Source organism: Sphaeramia orbicularis, chromosome 21 (genome assembly GCF_902148855.1).
Source record: "Sphaeramia orbicularis chromosome 21, fSphaOr1.1, whole genome shotgun sequence".
Classification (NCBI taxonomy): Eukaryota; Metazoa; Chordata; class Actinopteri; order Kurtiformes; family Apogonidae; genus Sphaeramia; species Sphaeramia orbicularis.
In genome coordinates, this window is record NC_043977.1 from 19,943,763 (window position 1) to 19,963,679 (window position 19,917).

At 39.6% G+C, this 19,917-nt stretch overlaps 1 protein-coding gene across 4 annotated transcripts in view; it reads left to right on the top strand.

The window, feature by feature from the left end:
- The window catches only part of map3k13 (mitogen-activated protein kinase kinase kinase 13), a 47,240-nt gene that overhangs the window by 13,785 nt on the left and 13,538 nt on the right, over nt 1-19,917 (top strand). For 2 of the 4 annotated variants that reach the window (XM_030124472.1, XM_030124473.1), the window contains exons 2-3: nt 3,101-3,179; nt 18,207-18,910. In XM_030124472.1, coding sequence (XP_029980332.1) covers nt 18,274-18,910 — 637 coding nt within the window. In that variant the 5' untranslated portion in view covers nt 3,101-3,179; nt 18,207-18,273. Of the gene's footprint in view, nt 1-3,100; nt 3,180-5,633; nt 5,887-18,206; nt 18,911-19,917 lie in introns of those variants that run through there. The other 2 variants (XM_030124474.1, XM_030124475.1) reach the window with 2 other exon arrangements.

Here is a 19,917-nt window from a genome sequence, read left to right on the forward strand (position 1 = left end):
AGCTCCTCAAACTTCAGTTAATTATAGTTGACAGCTTACAAGATGTTTGATGTGAGTGTGTTTCTTTGCAAAGATTTTATTACAGTCTCTTGGGATGCTGTGTGACAGAGGAATATTTGTCATTAATCATAGTTGTGTTGTGGCCAGTGTGTCTGTACCTGGCTGCTGCATGCGATGGCAGATTGGAAAGGTAAACCACTGTAAGCGTATGTGTGCCATGGTGCTTTTTCTCTTATTAATGCGGGGGACACAGGAGCTGTCAGTGCTGCTGTTCCGCTGCTGGTGAAATAGTAATGAGTGTGTATAACGGAGCTGAGCCAGTGTGGTTTACAGCTCTGTTGCGCTCGGAGGCGAGGCCAGGACACATGGAGCACTGACTGACTGTACATCAAGTGTGTGTGCTCTGGTGATTGGGGGCAGAGCAGGAGGCTTTAGCCGTCGCTGGGATAAATCTAACTGAGATACTCAGGTCAGAATATTTTTTTTTTTAATCTAGGATCTATTAATAAATGTATCTGAGCCACAGTAAATTTTGTAGGGAAGTGTGCACTGCTTGTTCATTTGAAACTCTGTATGCTGCATGTCGGACATCATTACATAGATTCTTGGTATTGGCTGTAAAACAAATTAAACTAAAGATAATATCAATTTTATGTTGGAATTAGGATTTGGTACTAGGACTGCACAATGAATTGAACTGCTGATTTAACTGGGATTTCAGCGTGTGTAAAAGACTGATATTTTAAGGCTCAGTGTGTGCATCCTGATATATTCAATTCAGTGACATTGAGCAGAAAGGTACTGTGCATAGTGATTTTCTGTATATACAAATATTGTAGTGTAATTCTAGTATTTCAGAGTTTGTATGTTGGAGTTGGACAGAATCTGCATACAAAATGATCAGTAATCTGTGCATTTTTCACTATCAAGTAAGTAGACTCAAATCCTTAGAGCCCACAATTATAACTTTTCCACAAAATTGTGAAACCCTACTTCTAAGATGACGCTTACCTTTATCTCAGGTGACAATGCATCGTCTTTCAGTGCTGTATTGAAAACAAAATTTCCACTTGGATAAACTGTAACCAAAGAAGTCATGATATAGATCAGATTTAGGAACCAAACTCAGGACATTATTGTCTGTTCCATCTAAGACTGATTTTATTTTAGTGTTTAAACATAGTTGAATGTTCTTAGTAGAGCAATTTTACATAGCTTTACTGTTGTATTCAGAAAAAAAAGTTATCATTGCAGTTAAATTCTTACACTTACCAATACTGTATTAAAATGGAATAGGAACAAGGGTGGTGTGATATGAGGAAAACATGTACTAACATAGTTCAGAATTGCAAATGTTACAAAATGATAAGCATGTATTAGCTACACAGGTACAATAATAGTGGTTGAATTGCTAACTTAAATTCCAAACACTGAACTGCCTATACTTTCAGAGTAAATAAAGTTAATTGTTTGGAACCTTCTTTAAAGAAACAAATTGCACATGAAATATCTAATATGTCTAATTCAATAAGACACTATAGCTGTAAACTGGCTTTCTCTTTTGCATTTGGATGTTTTGTTATAAGCAGTAAAACTCAAAAAAAGTGAACAGTTCAGCTTTTTTCAGTCTGTTACAATGTGTTTTCATGTCAAGATGATGAAATGTGAACAGTATAGTAGTACTAAGTAAGATAAATGGATGGAAAAATGGGAAATAAACCTGAATTATGGATGCACATGCATTACAGTTTTAAAGGACAATTTGATGCAGACCAGAAACAATTTACAGTATGGAAATGTATTTGTTTCTGTAGCACAAAAGGTGAAATAAACAACAACAAAAATGGAAGTAACAGAAAATAACATTGTGTCAGTTGTTATTTCAATCATTGGTATTGGAATCAACTCAGAACTTCAAAATAGGTGCATCTCATATATTTACATATACATTCATCAGCTTAAAAATACAGTCTTCTTTAGAGTCTAGATTCATTTTTCAAAACCTCATATTGTGGTTTTTACAGAATATGAGTAAATGAATGTCATCTGATGAGAAATTCTAAAACTACCGTCCTAAATAAGTTTGTCGTAGTAGGGTTGTGTCTGTTTCTAATGAAGTGAACTTGATTGAGGCTGTTTCTGGCTTGTTTTCATGCAGCGGCATATCTCTGCTTATTTCCACACCAGCACACAGGCTTGTGATCTGCTGACCTTTGGAATTTCAGCTGTGGAGCAGAGCTCAACACTCGCGCTTAGCAAACAACTTCTGTGTTTGAATGCCACACTCGTATGGATATTTGATGTCTCTAGCTCCAGCTCTCAATGTCAATATTTAACTGGAGCTGTGTTTTTGGGGAATTCCCCCTGCTGTGTTTTCATATGCACAGTATAAATGTTTACTGGAAGGTGTTTGCAGGGATAAAAAAATCTGTGTAAGGGTATTAAAAATGTCTGAAAATTATGATGAATTTGGGCTGTGCATTACAAAAGCTCTTGTTTTTGCAGATTCCTCTATCTGGCTCTACACTCACACAATCCCTAATGTCAGACCCATTCGAGCCAGCATCCTCTGCCATCTGCACCGTGACTCATTTGACTGTCATTTCACGCCATTTATAGGCTGTGTTTGGACGCTTCTGCTCCAGCCTCGCCCCGGGATAGCAGTCCTCTTCCTCCAGGCAGTGTCCCCTACTGGGGTGGGGCTAGAAGGCAGGGATTGGACAATGCTCGTCCAAACCCCAACCCCCTACGCTCTATGCATCATTACATTTCTACTGACCCCCCCCTCCATAGACACCCCACCCCATCATTCCCTCCAGAGGTTTGAGCCTAAAAGGAGAGGATGGGGTGGAGCATCTGTTCCCTCCTCAATCTTTTTTGACACCCCCCCCCTCTGGTTGCAGTCAATCTCTGCCAAAGATTTTTACTGATACAAACACAACAGACACAACAACTCGTACCTCTGTCTGAATTCCACGCTCCCCTCTCCAGTCTTGTGATTATCTGGTGACTACTGTTCAGTCAGGTTCTTAAAGTCACTCTTATGTATTCTTTTTTTTTTTTTTTTTTTACATTAAGCTCTATGTGTGTGTCTATGCAGGTTAGAAGCAAGACGAAGCCAAACCTGAGCCCAGAATCCACTCAGTCGAATTCTGCAATGATCAGAGGCCATCTGACAGGTCAGTTCATATTCATATATTTAGCAGGAAATATGCACCTCTGCAAAAGCACTGTAAGAACATAGAAATTTAGCTTTAACATGATTTACACTGAATGAAGTGGATGCTTTAGAGGTGCTGATTTTGTGATTATTAACAAAACATTTACATTATAACTTGAATTTTACCAAAGCAACATATAGCTATAATTACGACTTGCATATCATTTTTGTAACTTATCATATTTTACACAAAATGAACACTTAAATTAAAATAAGTAATGTCACAAGAATTATGATAGGAAAGAAGACAAATCATAAATAAGTGTGAGTAGAATGGCAATAAAATCAGCCAGTACATGTTAAAATGACAATAAAACCATTAATTACAATAAAAAACATAAATGGACGGATGTTAGTCTAAGTGATAGCCTCTAGAAACAACATGATTACAAACATATAAGATACTACAGATAAAATTATCATAAAACCCTCTTATATAAAATTGGGTTTTATATTCTAAAAGATTCTTGCAGACTAAAGTTTTCCACAGTGCAAAAGCATAAGAGCATGTGAAAAAAGCAGTCACATGACAAATAAAATGGGCGAAAAAAAGTGGTTTTGAGCTGGAATGTGAAAGAGTTTAGATTGAAATGACCTTTTGGGAAAGAACGAAGCAGCTCTTTGGACATTCTGGTGATCTTTTGATTTTTTTTTTTTTTTCTCTGATGGTCAGAACCCTTCAGTTTAAGCTATAAGTGTAATTCCTGATTCAAGCTGGGGACTGTATTGAATTTATTTTATTAATAGATTTGTTTAAAACCGTGTGTAAAATGCATGCAGTCATTCAAGCTCCTTTAGTAGCAGTTCTTTCTAGTTATGATTGTGTTGTCATTTCCATGGAGACATCTGAATGCATGAGCTTTGCTGGTTAATAGTAAGCTTGAGTAATATCAGCCACATCTGCTAAAGGTGATAAAATACCACTAAAGAAAGGTAGTCATGTTACCACAGTGAAGTGGGACGTGGAATGTTTCTTCAGCTGAAATAAACACATCCAATCTATGCAAGCATTAGTAGCACTTACACAGTCAATAATGTTGGAAAAAAAACCATCAAGTAGTAGCTAGTCTAGGCAGCCATAATACTGGAAAAACAATGCTAAGCCCCTCTACTTAGTCTGGAGTCGTGTCATGTGGTTTGATCTGATAGTTTGAGTGGGATCATAGGATGTGGGCAAGTGTTTCTGCTGATATTCTTCTCCCTTCTGTGATCTATGTGTCACTGTCTCCCTTGCTATGTGAAACAAGAACAATCAGCTTTGACCGAACAATTAGCAGATCAAAATGACAAGTTTTGATCAAGATAAACCTCTTTTTACATGCTGTTTTCTTTTGGAGGGATTTACATTACTAGGGGCGGCTGTGGCTCAGGTGGTAGAGCGGGTTGTCCAATAACCAAAGGGTTGGCGGTTCGAATCCCGCTCTGTCCTAGTCAGTCCGTTGTGTCCTTGGGCAAGACACTTCACCCTCCTTGCCTCCAGTGCCACTCACACTGGTGTATGAATGTTTGGTGGTAGGCGCAAAATGGCAGCCACGCTTCTGTCAGTCTGTCCCAGGGCAGCTGTGGCTACAGATGTAGTTTACCACCACCAAACATCACACCTTGGTTGAGGAATGAGAGGTGTTCCTTTTACATAGCGTTCCAGAATCATGATTCCACCTTTATCACGGCTCTGTTACTACCTCCAGAGGTGTTACAGAGCCGTGACAGAGGTGGGACCAAATGATCCCACCATTTTGTTTATACAGACGTCGTTCCGGAATAAGGGTGAAATATTTCCGGAACAGAAGTGCTGTGTAGTGACTGTGTTGTGCCCTGAACTTAGCATTGCCCACACTGAATATGATTAATTTAAAGACATACAAACTAGCTAAACAGCCCACTGAGTTTCCGTTTTTCAGGTTTGTGTTTGCAATGGCACAGCTCTAATGACACTGAACTGACTTTCTGACATTAAGTTGATCTGGTCAAATTAGTGAGGTTGTAGTAGCATGTTTAGTCACAGAGAGCATAGTTTAGTTCTTCATCTTTCGCCCATTGCTTTGCAGCTGATGTAGAGGGTGACCTGTAGGAAACACAGCTGTGCAGAGCATTTCACATTGCACATGATACAATTGGCATTGGAGGGATGTGATTACTGATTTGGTACAAAGGGATTTTCTCTTGTGCAGAAACAGTCTGTCCTACTTACAGAGACGCCACCACAGCCTAACCTGCTGTTCCCAGCTGGTGCTGCTTTGAAATACATCCCTCCCCTCCTTCTCTTCTCCTCTCCTCACCTCCCATCTCTCCCTCTTCATCTCCCTCGCTCCTCCTCTTTGAGGTCTCTGCACAAAGCTCCGCCCCTCCCGCAATTCACGCTCCCCCACCCCGCCTCCGCTGCTCTTTGAGCTGTGTCCTCTCTGCGTCAGACAACTCCATTCATGAAAAGTGTGACGTGAGCAGGTCTTCAGCAACCCGGTGACGCTGCCACCCACCCACTCACAGTCCAGGTGCTGCGGGAGTTGGAGGAATGTCTGCTGTTACCCAGCTTCTGTCGTCCTTTCTTTTTGTATTTTCAGCCCTTATTCTCTTTCCAAACTGTCAGTTTAGCCTTTCTCCACAGTTTTTTCTCTCATCCTTGACTCAGTGCTGAGAAAGGACCATGATTCTGAGCTCTGTCTGCTGTGAGTAATCTGCTGATGCTGTGTCTTTGCCTTACATCTGAGTGGGAGCAGTGGGACGTGGAGGCAGCTCTTTTGCTCCTCTGTGATTCCTCTGCATTGTTTTTTTTTTGTTAATTATATGCAAAGTATATTTGCAAGGTGTCATTCTAGTGTGTGTTCTTTGGGTGCTGTTCATGTGCGGTCAGTGTTTGTTCTGGAGCAGTGCTGCAGGAGTGTGTTGAGCGGTCGTGTGTTGGTGCGTGCAGGAGCTATTTTAAGCTCAGTGGTGATGCTGCTGCTTTTTGATGCAGTACTTCTCTTTGCCCTCTGAAGGACAGGTTGAGATGGAGGTAAAGCTGTAGACCGGCTTAAAAGTGACCCACACTTTTTAATTGTGCAGCTAAACGAAACAAAACAAACCCTTTGAGGCATGATAATGCAGTTGGTCAGAGATGACAGACTTTTCTGGGACACACGTGTTCTGTGCACAGCCACAGGCTGAAATCTGTTACGGATGCTACAGTAGGCTACAGTTTAGTACATGCACAAACAAACACATTCCCTCTTTTAGCCTCTCATTTTAACCTAGTTAACTGTGCCTCCCTCTCTGTCCCTCTGCCCCCTTTGACCATCTGACTTTTGCATCTTCATCCATGTCTTTATTTACTTGGTTTGGCAGCAGAAAAGCTCAGCGTGTGCCCACCTCTGTCCTCTGTTACTAAGCATGTTTATGTAACTGCACAGGATGAGTAGCCGGCAGCCGGGCTTTAGAGAATAGGAAGAGGAGGAGGGGAGGAAGGGAGAGCTCCATCCATCCATCTATGCATTCTCCACAGAGCTCTAAAATAAAGCCTCCATATTCATAAACATGAGGGGGTTGATATTTCTGTGTCTGACCTCAGCTGCTTGGGGTAATGGATTCAGTATCTGAATTTAGATGAGGTGCATGATGTGTTTTTATAAGTAGAGATAGTATGAACACATGAGTTAATAGAAGCACTAATGTGTATTGATTTTCTAGCTTTCCATTGTGGCAGAGTCTGTCTTCAGGCAGAAGAAAGACCATGTAGCACAACACCCACTTCCTCTCGTTAGACTTGCCCTATTTTTTCCATTTCGTTTTCATATTGCAGCCATTAAAATGGTGTCAGTCACAGCCAGTCTCCTGCAATATGTGCGTTTGTCTGTTGTGTCACTTTTTGTGTATCTGTCTGTGCTCGTCCCTTGTTGTTTGCGAGCCAGGCAGGCTGTCCCTATTAAAAGAGCACAAGGGGGATTGTTGTGGCAGCAGCTGCTCTGGTGTGCTGCGTTGTTGAGTGTGTGTCTGAGCGAGTGTGTGCGCTGCTGTCTCCTGGCCGTGCAGGGCAGACAGGCCCAGTTCACATGGAGCCGGCTCCTCTTGTGTCCTTTGTTGTCGCTCTGGGAATCTTTCCCGTTTGAGCATGGTCAGTACAGTATCAAGACGCAATAGCTGCAAAAAAACGGTTTCTCTGCCTCCTTTCTTTTGTATTTTCTCTTCTGTTTCCAGCCACACAATTCCCTCCATACTGCCCTCATTCTCAACCCTCCGTGTCCTATTCTATTCCTCATAATCTGCTTACTTTCTTTACTTCTGTCCCTGCCATTCTTTTCTCACTCTTTGCCCCATCGTCCCTTTCTGTCTGTCTGTTTACATTCATCATCTCTCCGGATGGTTCTAGTGAGTTTTCATAAATAGAGCTCTTCATCGTCAGATATTGCTGGGAACAAAAGGGAAAAAAGGTCCGCTCCACTGAAAAGACGGACACTGTGAAGCCTTGAGAGCTTTTCAGCAGTGAGTAACACAGGAGAGATGGAGATTTTAGTCATTCAGGAAGCTGTATGGCCTGGATGCAGTGCTGGCTGCAGCTTCACTGAGAGGCTGCGAGAATGAAGCTGGAGGGGAGAGTGTGTGACGTGTTGATGGCGCACACTCTTTTCTTCAGTTATTTATTTTCTCCAGTTCTGGCTGGTACCGGCTGAGGCTATTTGAGGCACAAGTTATGCGTGCGTGTTTGGAGTGCAAATGATTAACAGTCACATTTGCACTGATTTGCATTATAGTCTTATGAATAGGTCAGCTGAGATTTGTTGGTATTTAAATGTTTGGCTCGTGCTGTGTTGGGAAGTTGTACTGATTAGCTAACGGACTCCGATGACCTGACTTGGAGAAGCAGCTGATGACTCTTAGTTGTGTATTTTTTACATGCATTCACTTGTCCTGTCACTCCATAAACCAGATGACCTGACCTGATAGTTTCTCCATGGTTTGAAACAGCACTTTTGACCCATTTATATTTGCCCAGAACCACCAGTCAGCCAGGTAGGCAGGATGGGATTAGTGTTTGTGGCCTGCTTTCACTTCTAGCCAGCGCCAGGTGTTTAAGTCAGGCCAGGTGAGTCACCGACAGGAATCAGAATATGAAGAAAGACGGATTATAGTGAAACGTCAGACATGAACCGGCAGATGCCTGAACTCTGTGCCAAATTTTGTTTATTTTTCTGTTCCACTGCTGTGCCCGCACCAGCAGATTATTACTTTCACCCACCTACAGCAAGGCCGGCCAATCCCCTCTGGCAGGGCTTGTGGCCATGGTAGCAAGGGAAAGCTGATTTCAACATCAGCCCACATCCCAGCAATCAAATCAGGACTGGCCGGCCTCCTTGGCAGACTGCAGCAATAATAATAATAATGATGATAATAATAATAATAGCAATAGCAATAATAAGTCATAATAGTAATAATAATTTCAATTTGTATAACACTTTCCAGGGGACCCAAAGACACTTTTCAAATGGAAACAGGACATAAAGAAGTGGCATTGGTCATGGAGGGTGAGCTAGTGGAGGTTGTAGACTGTGCTAAACACATGGTATCTGAATGTTTTTTTTTTTTAACTTGACCATGGATGAGGCGTTGCAACTGTCTGGATCGGTGTCTTTCATACGACTTTGTTTGTAGATTTCACAAGGTTGTTTACTCATGTCGGGAACAGCAGCCATCAAAGTCCACAGTCTGTATCGACTTGAAATGGGTACAGATAGCAAAGAGCAACTGTTCAACTTTGACCCAGAAAGACAGAGACAGTCACATGTGCAGTGCAGACCAGAGAAACATTCAGCTTCCAGACTTTTAATGATAAGTGGCTTTAGTGTTTTTTCAGTCTCCCATGTGTTCCTTGATATCTTCATTGAGGTGCACTGCTCTTGCGTCTACTTTGTTTCGTTGTTTATTGAGAAAACGCTTGAAGAGGTAGCTCAGTCTTATAGTCTGAAACAGATATTCATCTTTCTATTATGAGCTACTCAGGATGAACTGATGGACTGGACCAATCCACTTGGCCTGAATAGTGTCTCTGAAGGGTGAAAGGGTTCGACTGTGGTTCACATTGACATGTCTGATTATAGATAAGGCTGCCACAGTAATGAAAGTTTAGTCAAGATATGCAGGTAATTGTGATTTTATGGTTATTTTATGCCACTAGTATATCTGACAGTGGTTTATTTAGAGACATACATTAAACCAAATAAAATAGAAGAGTGAATTGTTAGTATTGAACACAGGAATACATGAATAAAAAATACTTTTCTGTTTGCCATTTGGAGCAATATTTAAGAGGGTGGTAAAAAAGCTGGTAGTAACTGGTACCAATAAAAGTGTAATGCCTCAAGATGAAGAGATGCAATGAGATATTTTTGGAAGTAGCACTGGAAATAGGCATATTACATGTTAGTTTCATCCATGTGTTTTTATGCAGGTGAGTGGAAGTGATTATCAAAATTAAGCAAAATCATTTTGGTAAGCTCAGAATTTTGTGTACTAATTGCGGTGGGACTAATATTAGCAACATCAGATTAAGTATTTTGTTGGAATGATGTTAGACATATGTTGGGTAAAATTTTCCCTCTTCATGGGAGCCATAATATATACTATATTTACTGAAAAAAAGTCCCAAGCATTACTTTGATGCATTTCTTACTCTTCTTAAAAAACATCCATTCTGCCTCTGTCACAGACTTTATGTACGGTACAAAGACCTTTGGGTTTTTGGCTTCTCCACATTAAAGTGTCACGTGAGAGAGGTTGTGACTGGTAACAGAAGGTCAGGATGGATACTCTGTTGACATGGAAACGTGTGAATGATGAGGTGGGATGGGAGGCTAAATTGGTTCTTTGTTAGTGGCGCAGCTGTCACCTAAAGGGAGGTTCCCCTGTGGGGCTCAGCGGGGCTTCCCTTAATGAGGTGCAGAGTGATGGAGACACAGATGATGATGCTGCCACCGCTGCTGTGGTCGTGAGGATGAGGATGAAACCAATGTGCTCATCTGCATATATTAAAGGTTTATCATTTGTTTCTTTGTCTGTATTTGCTACATTAAGACGTTGTAGGAGGTGGGTGGTAAACACAATCTCAACAACCATATTGCTGATTGGCAAAAAACAGCTTTCCCTGGTGGATTGCTGGGAGTAGTGGGATTATTGGATCCTTCCTGACACACCCCAGGCACGTGTGTTCTCTGAACCTGATCCCCCTGCACCACCAGCTGCTGCACACACACAAACACACACACTTACACACACATCAGAACGGAACGGTCATACAACAAATCAAGTGACTTTTTCTTCCAAAAACACATCATCAATAATACATAGTGCTATTGGTGAGTGATATTAGGTCACCTTTATGATGGACAGAAATGAAAGGAAGTGTGTGGATGGTATATGAAGGGGGAGGGCTGACTAGGGTCTGTGTTTGTACAGGCTTGTCTCTACAGCCCTGTAGCAGGATTAAAGGATCAGCCCCTGATAATTTCTCTCTCCCCCTCTCTCCATCTCACTCTATCTTTAGCTCCGTCTTTATTTTATTCATTCTGGTGGATATCTGAATTGTGTCCTTGTCTTAAGTGTCTCCCTTCGCTTTATGCATACATCTAACACCTTTTCCTCGTTTGTATCGGAGTGACGGTCAGTGTGTCCTTTTTCCCGGCCGTGGCTGCTTACGGAAAATCCTGTAAATAAATGACTGTGTAAATGAACCCTGGGTCCTTGTTGATCAGGCGCAGACATTATTCATGGGGTTGTATGCCCATAGAGATCTTCCATTAGAGATTAATGGGAGAGGAAGAGGTCTGTTTCCTATTGTTAGTGTCAGATCTATAGATGCATACTCTCAGTTCAAATTCGGAAATTAGAGTTTCAGATTTTCACCTTGTGGGCAATAGAAATTATTTAGTCATTTTCCCAGTAGCATTTGATTAGGGTTAAAGACGTAGACTTCATTTTTTGTATGTTTCTTCTCTGGAAAAACTGCCTATAAGACTAAGAAATCCAAAAAAGGACATAAAACATGCAGCTTATTGATAAAATAAGTATATTGTACAAGTAAAGAAACAATCAGAAATCAATATCTCAACACAAGAATTAGGCTTTTTTTGAAAAAAGAGAGAAGGGAATCAGTTTTTCAATGAATCTTATTACATAAATCTTCAGTACATCTGCCTATGATGTCCTGGAGCATTTTGATACATGGTTGACCTTTGACCTGTTACTCAGAGCTCCTATTATTTTAGCACACAAGGCTGGGATGCTGTGATTAAGCTATAAATAAAAATAGCATCCATTTTCTGAAGGATAAATGAATATCTTGACCCCAAACAGTGATTTCTATGCCATTTTCTTATTTAATTGATTCAAATTATTTTAGTTCAAATATTTTTCTTTGATATTGTGTTGTGATGCTTACAAATACATTGACATGTAAGTAATTGCTAAAGATTTAGCAGCTCTGTGCATATATTCACATGTTCATGCCAGTAAAGCTTATTGAACTTGCATATAACATGAATAAATGATAAACTATAAGCTTGAGTTTACTTTCACACTATCTGACCAACTTCATCCACCCACCGCAGCCCACGTCAGAAGCCCAGCTCTGAGAATTGTCTGTGGGGTGGAATTACAGCACGGGCCTCTACTCGCACAGCTCGATTGTCTCGGCTGTGGAAGGGACGGATTTATTGGATACCTGAGAGAGCATTCTCTCCTTCCCCTGCACTCTCAGCAACCTGCTTAGAGACAGGCCTGCATTATAGATGAGCTTCTGGCAGCCACTACACTCTCACAGCGCTCAGGTTACCCCCAGTAGATACACACAGATACAGTACATGCATTCGCATAAACATGTAAGCAGCATCCGTACGGACCAGCAGTCTGATCAGCACAGAGTGCAGCTGTGACCATTTCCAGTCTGAAATCCTGTCAGGAATCTTTAATTGCATGTCATTTTCCTCTATTATTTTTCCTTTTTGTAATTAATGTTCTGGTCACAAAAAGGCCAAGTGACAAATGCATGATTAAACACACATTGTGGTCTGCAATCCAAGCTGGGTTCTGCAGCAAAGTTACATGAATCAGAAGGATCAGAGCTTCACTGTACTCAGATCTGTGTCAAGTGGAAGGTCAGAACGTCCAGAAAGCAATGTAAACCAAGCTGGTCACATCTGGAGTCATAAAAACTTCCACGTCACACAGGGCCACCTCACTGCCCTCCCTGCATCTCCTCCCTTGTGGACTTTGCTCTCCTGTTTTGGCTGTACACACTGTACTCTCTCTCTGTATCGCTATCTCCATATGTCCCTGATTTTCTATATTCTACCGCCCGCCTCAGACTAGACTGGATATGTAAGGCTGTGTTCTGATGGATTCTATGGGGGCAACGAAGGGTCATTAGTAAAGCAATTTATTAACTGCTTCGTGTGCTGCTTTTTGCCGTATTATGCCGAGTAATGTGCACAGCAGACTGTGGATAAATGGCCATCTGCTTGTCTGAAAACACAGACTATGCTACAGTTGCAACAAATTAAAGCCTCAGTGCAGGTTTTAAACATTAGATTTTGTCATCTCCCAGTGGCAGCAACAAAAAAAGCATGTGGTTCAAAAGAAGTAACAGAAAAAGGGCAGTGTGACACTGTGGCAAACAAAATACTGTAAACTGTCTGTACACTGAGTCTGTGCACTGAGTCTGTGCACTGAGTCTGCATCTACTTGGCCTGCATTTTTTTTCCAACTATTCAAAGACCAAAACCAAATTATGACTCTATTATTAAACTGTTGCCAAATCCTGATAAATCTCACTGTGCCTTTGACTTCTTCTATCATCCAGAAAACTGTTCCTCCCACATTGTCTTCCTGCGGAAACGCTCACTAACAAACCAAATGTGTATAAATATGCATATAATCATGGATGGAAATTATGGGGGGCAGGGTGTGTGGACCTCAGTATGTCATTATAGAACATTATTAGATCCCTTTAAATAATGCAATAATATGGATAGAAACAAGCAAAAAAGTCCATGGTTAAGTTAGAAAAGATTGTGTTCTCTCCATTTAAAAGGAAAAAAAAAAAAAAATCAGAACTTACTAATTCACAAGATACAAGTACTTTTAGTGTAGAATTTGTGAAATATGCCAGGGAATTATCAAATAAATAAAGGATGCATTCAGACAAAGCAAGAAAATACTGTGCATCTATCTTAAAACTTGAAAAAATGCATTATAACGGGGTTCTTTTTGTTTGCACAGTCGGATATAGAAAGGCTATATTGTGTCTTTACAGGGGTTACAGCCAACTCAATGAAGCTTGAATTTATATCAATTTTGGGTTTAAGTTTATGAGTTTCTGTCAAAATCAATAAAACTCAAGTTTTGAGCAAACCCGATTGTTTACTCTAAGGATCTTTCTTTAAGATGGGCGCAAAAAAACTGTAGTGGTTTCTGGGAGTGTGTCCATAATGGCTGACCTCCAGTAAGACTGTACTTCACAAAGGTCAAGTTTTAACAAAGGTTGTATCCAGGCTGCATGTTTTTGTGAGAGAGTTAACATTAAAATGGTGGTGTTTTTTTTTTTTTTAGACTGGCAGATCAAGAGAGAAGAGCATTTTCACAGCCTGTCTCTGTATTAGCAGCACAAATCTCTAAAAGAGCTAAAAAAAAAAAAAGTTAGTTACCAGTAGAAATATGATATTAGTGTATTATTAATTCATGGAGCCCTTATTAATCTGCTTTCATCCATCCAAACAACAAGAAGTGAACTGTTTTCACTCAGTCTAACTGCCATCTCAATATGGGTTGTGGAACAGTTTTTATTGGCTTGCTCTGTGGTTTATTATTTTCTCAATTTTTGATCTTTTTCTTTCTTTGTTCAGTTGTCCTATTTTTTTTGTGTGTGTGTTCATTACTATCTCGATTTTGGTTAATTTTCTTGATCATTGTGTTGATTATTACCAAAAAATTTTTTAAAATTATTTCCTTGTTTATTCTGTTTGTTTTTTATTCACTTTGTTGATTAATTGTTCTTTTTTGTTGTTTTTCTTCATTATCTTGTCCATTTTTTGTTCATTTTGTTGACTATTTTCTCAATTTCTGTCCATTTTCTTGTTTCCTTTTGGTTGTTATGGTCTGTTTTTATTAATTTTATTGTTTATTTTGTTCATTTTATGTTTATTAGGTAGTACTGGCTTTCACTATTGAATAACAATGAGAAAAGAAGTTCAATCATTCTAAAAGACACTATTCTGCAATGAAACAGTAAAATACATAAAAGCGGTAGCCTATATGTATTTTAATTTTCAGTAAACGAGTACAGATTATCATGACTTTTTTCAGTGTTTGAGCCTCAGTCAGTAGAGTCCACATTTCTGTTTTTGGTCTTGAGGTGTAATATTTTCAGATCAGCTGGTACAGAGGATCTTTGGTTAAATTTTGTTTGCACTGGCAGCTGCATTTCTTGATGCATGCGTGTTTATGGAAGCAGGATTTCTATTCCCATCATAACTCATTTCCTCTATATACACAACTTTAGAGTCACTCTTTAATAGTTTATATCCTCAACAGTGGTGAAATGCAGTATTTAACCTCGCACCTTCTCTGAAATGCTACTTTTTTTTTTAGGATTCATCGTTATGTTTGCCTCTCCTTGCCGTCTCTGTCTGCATTAGCCACTAGTGAATCAGTCACTTACTCTGTTTACACTCATTCCATTTAGGGAAACTGTGGCCCTTCCTTGAACTTTGTCTTGTGTAACACTCTGCAGATTAAGATGATATTGATTTTCTCCTGGTGTTGAGGAACAGCTCGTATGTTTGCTTCCTGTTCGTTCGGCTTCGGGCCTGCGGTGGCCAGGGTAGGTCTGCTGGTTAAGCATTGAGCAAAGCTGTGTATGCCAGATGTTTCACTCTCACTAACGGTAATACATAGCGAGACTTTTAATCCATGCTATACTGTATGTAGAGAACATAGTAAAGCCGTTTATAAAGCTATTTCCGTCAGGTTTCCCAGAATTGTATTGTTGATATCTACTCAGCAATTTTAATTCATCAATTCTGTTATTCAGTGATATAAAGCCACTGCCGCCCTGCAGTCTTTGCTCTCTGCAGATACAGTAGTACTACAATAGCACTACTGTCAGCTCTGTCAGTCCCAGTTCTACGGGAGGACTGCTTATGAGCCTCATGTGGGATCAATTTAAACAAGGTTCCTGCGGGGTCTTAAAAGTCTTGAATTTACAAATCTGCATTTCATACCTTAAAAAAGTAAAGGTGTAAAATTTAATTATTTAGTATTGAATTTAATATGGTAGGTCTTAAGTTATGTTGTCATAAACTTGTTGGCTGTATTGTGTGTAATGTGTCTAAGCTGCGAAGACAGTTTCATTAGTTGACTCAGTTCCACCTGTTCCAACCTGGCAATTTATATTGAAATTAGGAACCAATTATCGCTAACTTTGCTTTGAGAAATGACTCAGAACGGTGGGAATCGAGGTGTTGGAGTAAATAAATACATTTTCCTAAAGTCTACGAGTCACAAATTTTTGCCATTATGGCCGTGAAATAGAAACTGATCTCATGAAATCACGTTGTATGTCACACCAGATATGGATGCATTTTCATCCTTTCTCATGTTATTCAATGCCATTTGATCACGTGTCAATTTACGCCAAGATCTCCAGTTCACATTACCCTAACCCTCAGTGCGTGGTATTTGACGCAGTGTGAATGTACACATGGAAAGCTTATAATGCGTTCAGATAACACTTCAATTAAACGTGGCTTATATATTTACGAAAGTCATGATATCACGTTGGTGAAATAGGCTGTGAAATGGGCATTAAATTCTGTTATAAATAGTCTTTAAAAAGGTCTTAAAAAGTCTTAAATTTAACTTGTAGGAACCTTTTATAATCATGTTTATCAGAAACGTGCACAATTATCTACACCTGTCTTTTCCAAAGTTAGAGTCAGTACCCAGATGGATTGCAGAAATGTTTTACTGGGTTACCAGTTGGTAGAAAATAAGGTAAGGTAACGTAAGATAAGATCTATTTTATTGATTCAATAAGGGGGGAATTCAAATGTACACCAGCACAAGACAATATGTATGTAATAATCATAAATGAATGATGAAATGAATTATGAAATAATAAATAAATCATGAATGACAAAATATCATGAGATGAAAATGCCCAAAAAAAAAGTGTAGCGTGACAAAAATGGTATGAAAAAGGAACTTGGAGATTTTGAGAGTATTTTGCCAGCAGCTGTAAAGAGTCAGTAAATGATTGTGAATCTTTGAATAGTTCCTTGTGTCTGCTAGTTGGTGCCTGGTGTTTTATTGCTAACATTAAAAACAGTTGACATTATTATTCTATCCCTAATTGATGTTCCAACATTCCAGTGTAATCATTTGGAAGAGCGTATGAATATTTTTATTACTAGAATTCTTGTGTTTTTCAAAATTCGGGTCCTGAGGTGATGTACTGTTGAAGATTTTGGTCTCAAGATGAAGATATCTGGCAACCACTGATGTAGATGAAGTCGTTTTGTTGCAACACACCGTTCTATGATACTATCTTGTAAAAATTATTTTACCTAATGTATCAAAAAAATGTTACTGGATGAAGAATCTCACCTAATCCTTGCAGATATTTTTGTTGCTCAAAAAGAGACACAATTGCCTTTATTTATTTATTTATTTATTTATTTATTTATTTATAAAGAGAGATTCATTTTTGTTTCTTGGTTTCTTCTCAAAATTTATGCAGCTTAATTATTTTAGTCTCCTTGAAGGTTGACTTTTTACACTTGTGTCAGAAATCCCAAATATGTATTCTACTTCTTTCATTCCGTGAAGGATCATTGACACTGATTTGAAGTATGTAATGCCGTACACTGAGCATCATCAACTCGACAACAGGATTAATCAAAAGAAAATAAATCAATTGCTTCCCAAAATTAATATTCAGTCAAGCATATTTTTACCCGCCAGAATGTTTGTATAATAGCTATGATTTTATTATTAAAAATGCTGCACTTGGCCTGGAACGTGTTGTACAAGGACATGATGTGTAATATTGAGTTTGCTGCAAACAGTATGTTAAAAAGTGTAATAGAATTTTATAAATCTGCTAGTTTAGAAAAGAATGGGACACTTATGATTTTAGCATTGAACTATTAAAAATGCTGGCATGAAAAAACAGAAGGAATGATTATAAGTATTTATTAAGATCATTTAAGATATGAAAAAAATGTTACCTTTATTACCTCCACCAAGGAGGTTATGTTTTTGCCGGCGTTGGTTTGTCTGTCTGTTTGTCTGTCTGTTTGTTTGTCTGTCCGTGTGCAAGATAGCTCAAAAAGTTATGGACGGATTTGGATGAAAATATCAGGAAATGTTGATACTGGCACAAGGAACAAATGATTAAAATTTGGTGGTGATGGGGGGGGGGTCTGCGCTCTCCGAGTGCCTTTCTAGTTTTGGCTGTTGTGGTCATGTGACTGTAGATTACTGAACTGAACTGATCTAGGTGCATTTTAATGCATCATATGATTTGGTGAACGGTGCAGCTGGTAATGATCACTGAAGCCTGATGTGAAACTGATATTTTCTGAAACATATCGTCACTGTTGGGTAGAAACCTCTGATGTCCTAAACGGTTATTTTTCAAGAAACTGGAAAAACGATGTATATTCTAAATAAATGAATGGAGTTAAAAGGTGTAGTCACATGCAGTTTTCAACACTTTGTAGTTGTTAAATAATTCCAAACAATGTGAAGATTGACCAGTAGAATCGTTTTATGACAAAGACCAAAAAAGACCAAAAGTGGACTTACGAGGTTGCCGCCTGACAGTGATGATATATTATACTGTGACAGACTTGCAGCCTAATCAGTAGAATTAATTTCACTTTGCTTTTGTGTTAAATTGAATCTTTTTTTTTTTTTTTTTTTTTTTAATAACTTTTCTGTTCTGTGCTGTGTTCTCCAGGTGACTCTCAGCATTCAGACGGACCAGTGTGTTAGGACGCGCCCCTCTCATTGTCACTGGGCAGCCCATGCACATGCACGACACCATGGGTAGCTCCCCCGAGGTGCTCTCGTGGACTTCCTGCCCCAGTTTGCTGGTGGGCAAGCTGAAGGAGGAGCTCAAACTAACTGTGGTTGGGGACGCCATGAAGAAATCAAATGCACCCAACTCACAATCTCCTCAAGCCCCTCCCTCCAACTTACCTCCTCAGATCATCACAGACCTGGCTCCGCCCACACACCTGCCCGTCCCCCTGCAGACGCTTCAGACGCCGGGCCAGGACGAGGACTCGATGCTGGGGGGCATCAGTCCCCCAAACACGGCCTTGAGCGTGGACTCGACGAGAAGCGAAGGCGGGCACTTTGACAACAGCGTGCTTCAGCTACAGGAGCAGGACCAGGAGGAGGCCGGATCACCTGCGTCCTGTGAACACGGCGGGTGTGGAAGTGGGATGGAGGAGCAGACTGGAGAAGGGGACTGTCCCGTGGACCACAGCCAGGACGGGAGGCAAAGCCATCCGCATCACCATGACGACATCAAACTGCACTTCCACAGAGCAGGGCCGGGGTCTGGGGGCTTCCTGGAGGGGCTGTTCGGCTGCCTTCGACCGGTGTGGAACATCATCGGGAAGACATACTCCACAGAATACAAACTACAACAGCAAGGTTAGGGCTTTGGCATCTTCCTGTCTGCTATCAAGAGAATATACATCATTAATATCGCTGTCCCTTTAGTTCTATGACACAAACATTAGGTAGAGCGGTGTGAGATGATGTATTTTATTTCCAGATAGCGGCACATAACATGATTTATCAATGTTTTTATCAGGTAGATCACAAGCAAAGACCTCTTTCTTCTGACTCTATAAATGACTTGACAATTAATTGAAACCTACTTGTTTGATTATTTTTCTACATTTAATTAGAACCACTTTGCACTTAACAACATATGAAAAACTAATGAATAAACAGATGCACTTTTCAGCTACAGTTGCAAATAAAAGAGGCCAAAGTGATTTTAAAAAAAGTGTAATATTCTTTAAAATTAAAACAGTTTGTATTGGAGTATTGAATTAAAATCCATCCAGGCTGAACATAAATATTGATGAAATAAAAACAAAATATGTCTCACACTATAAGATAAAATCTCAATGAAGATCTGTAGTGGTCTTTAGGTCCATGTTAGATATCTCAAATCCAAAACCATGTCTATTTATTTTATTTACATATTTATTTGATCTAATGGATATTTTTCATCTGCAGTCACTGGACAGATGTTAAATTGTCCCCATGAAAGGTAGCACAAGGTTATAAACAAACATAAATTTAAAATACTTAAACACAGACGAGTACATTACAAGTTTTGCAATTCAAAATTCATCAGAGAAAGTGAGTAAAAATGACTAAACTACACTTGGAACATAGACATATTTATATAAAAAAAAAATAGAACAGAGACAGGACTAAAAAATGTCAAATGTTGGCAACTCCAATTATTAATGGACCCTTTTTTTTAGATGCATTTTGAACTCATTATAAGATGTCAGGTCTCTGATTGCCTCTCATGTGCAGATGTAACTACAAATGAGGCCTGACCAAATGCGCTTTTTGTCAATGGAACTATGCATTCTCCTCTGGCTGCACCTCTTGTAAAACGATACAAGGCTGTTCTT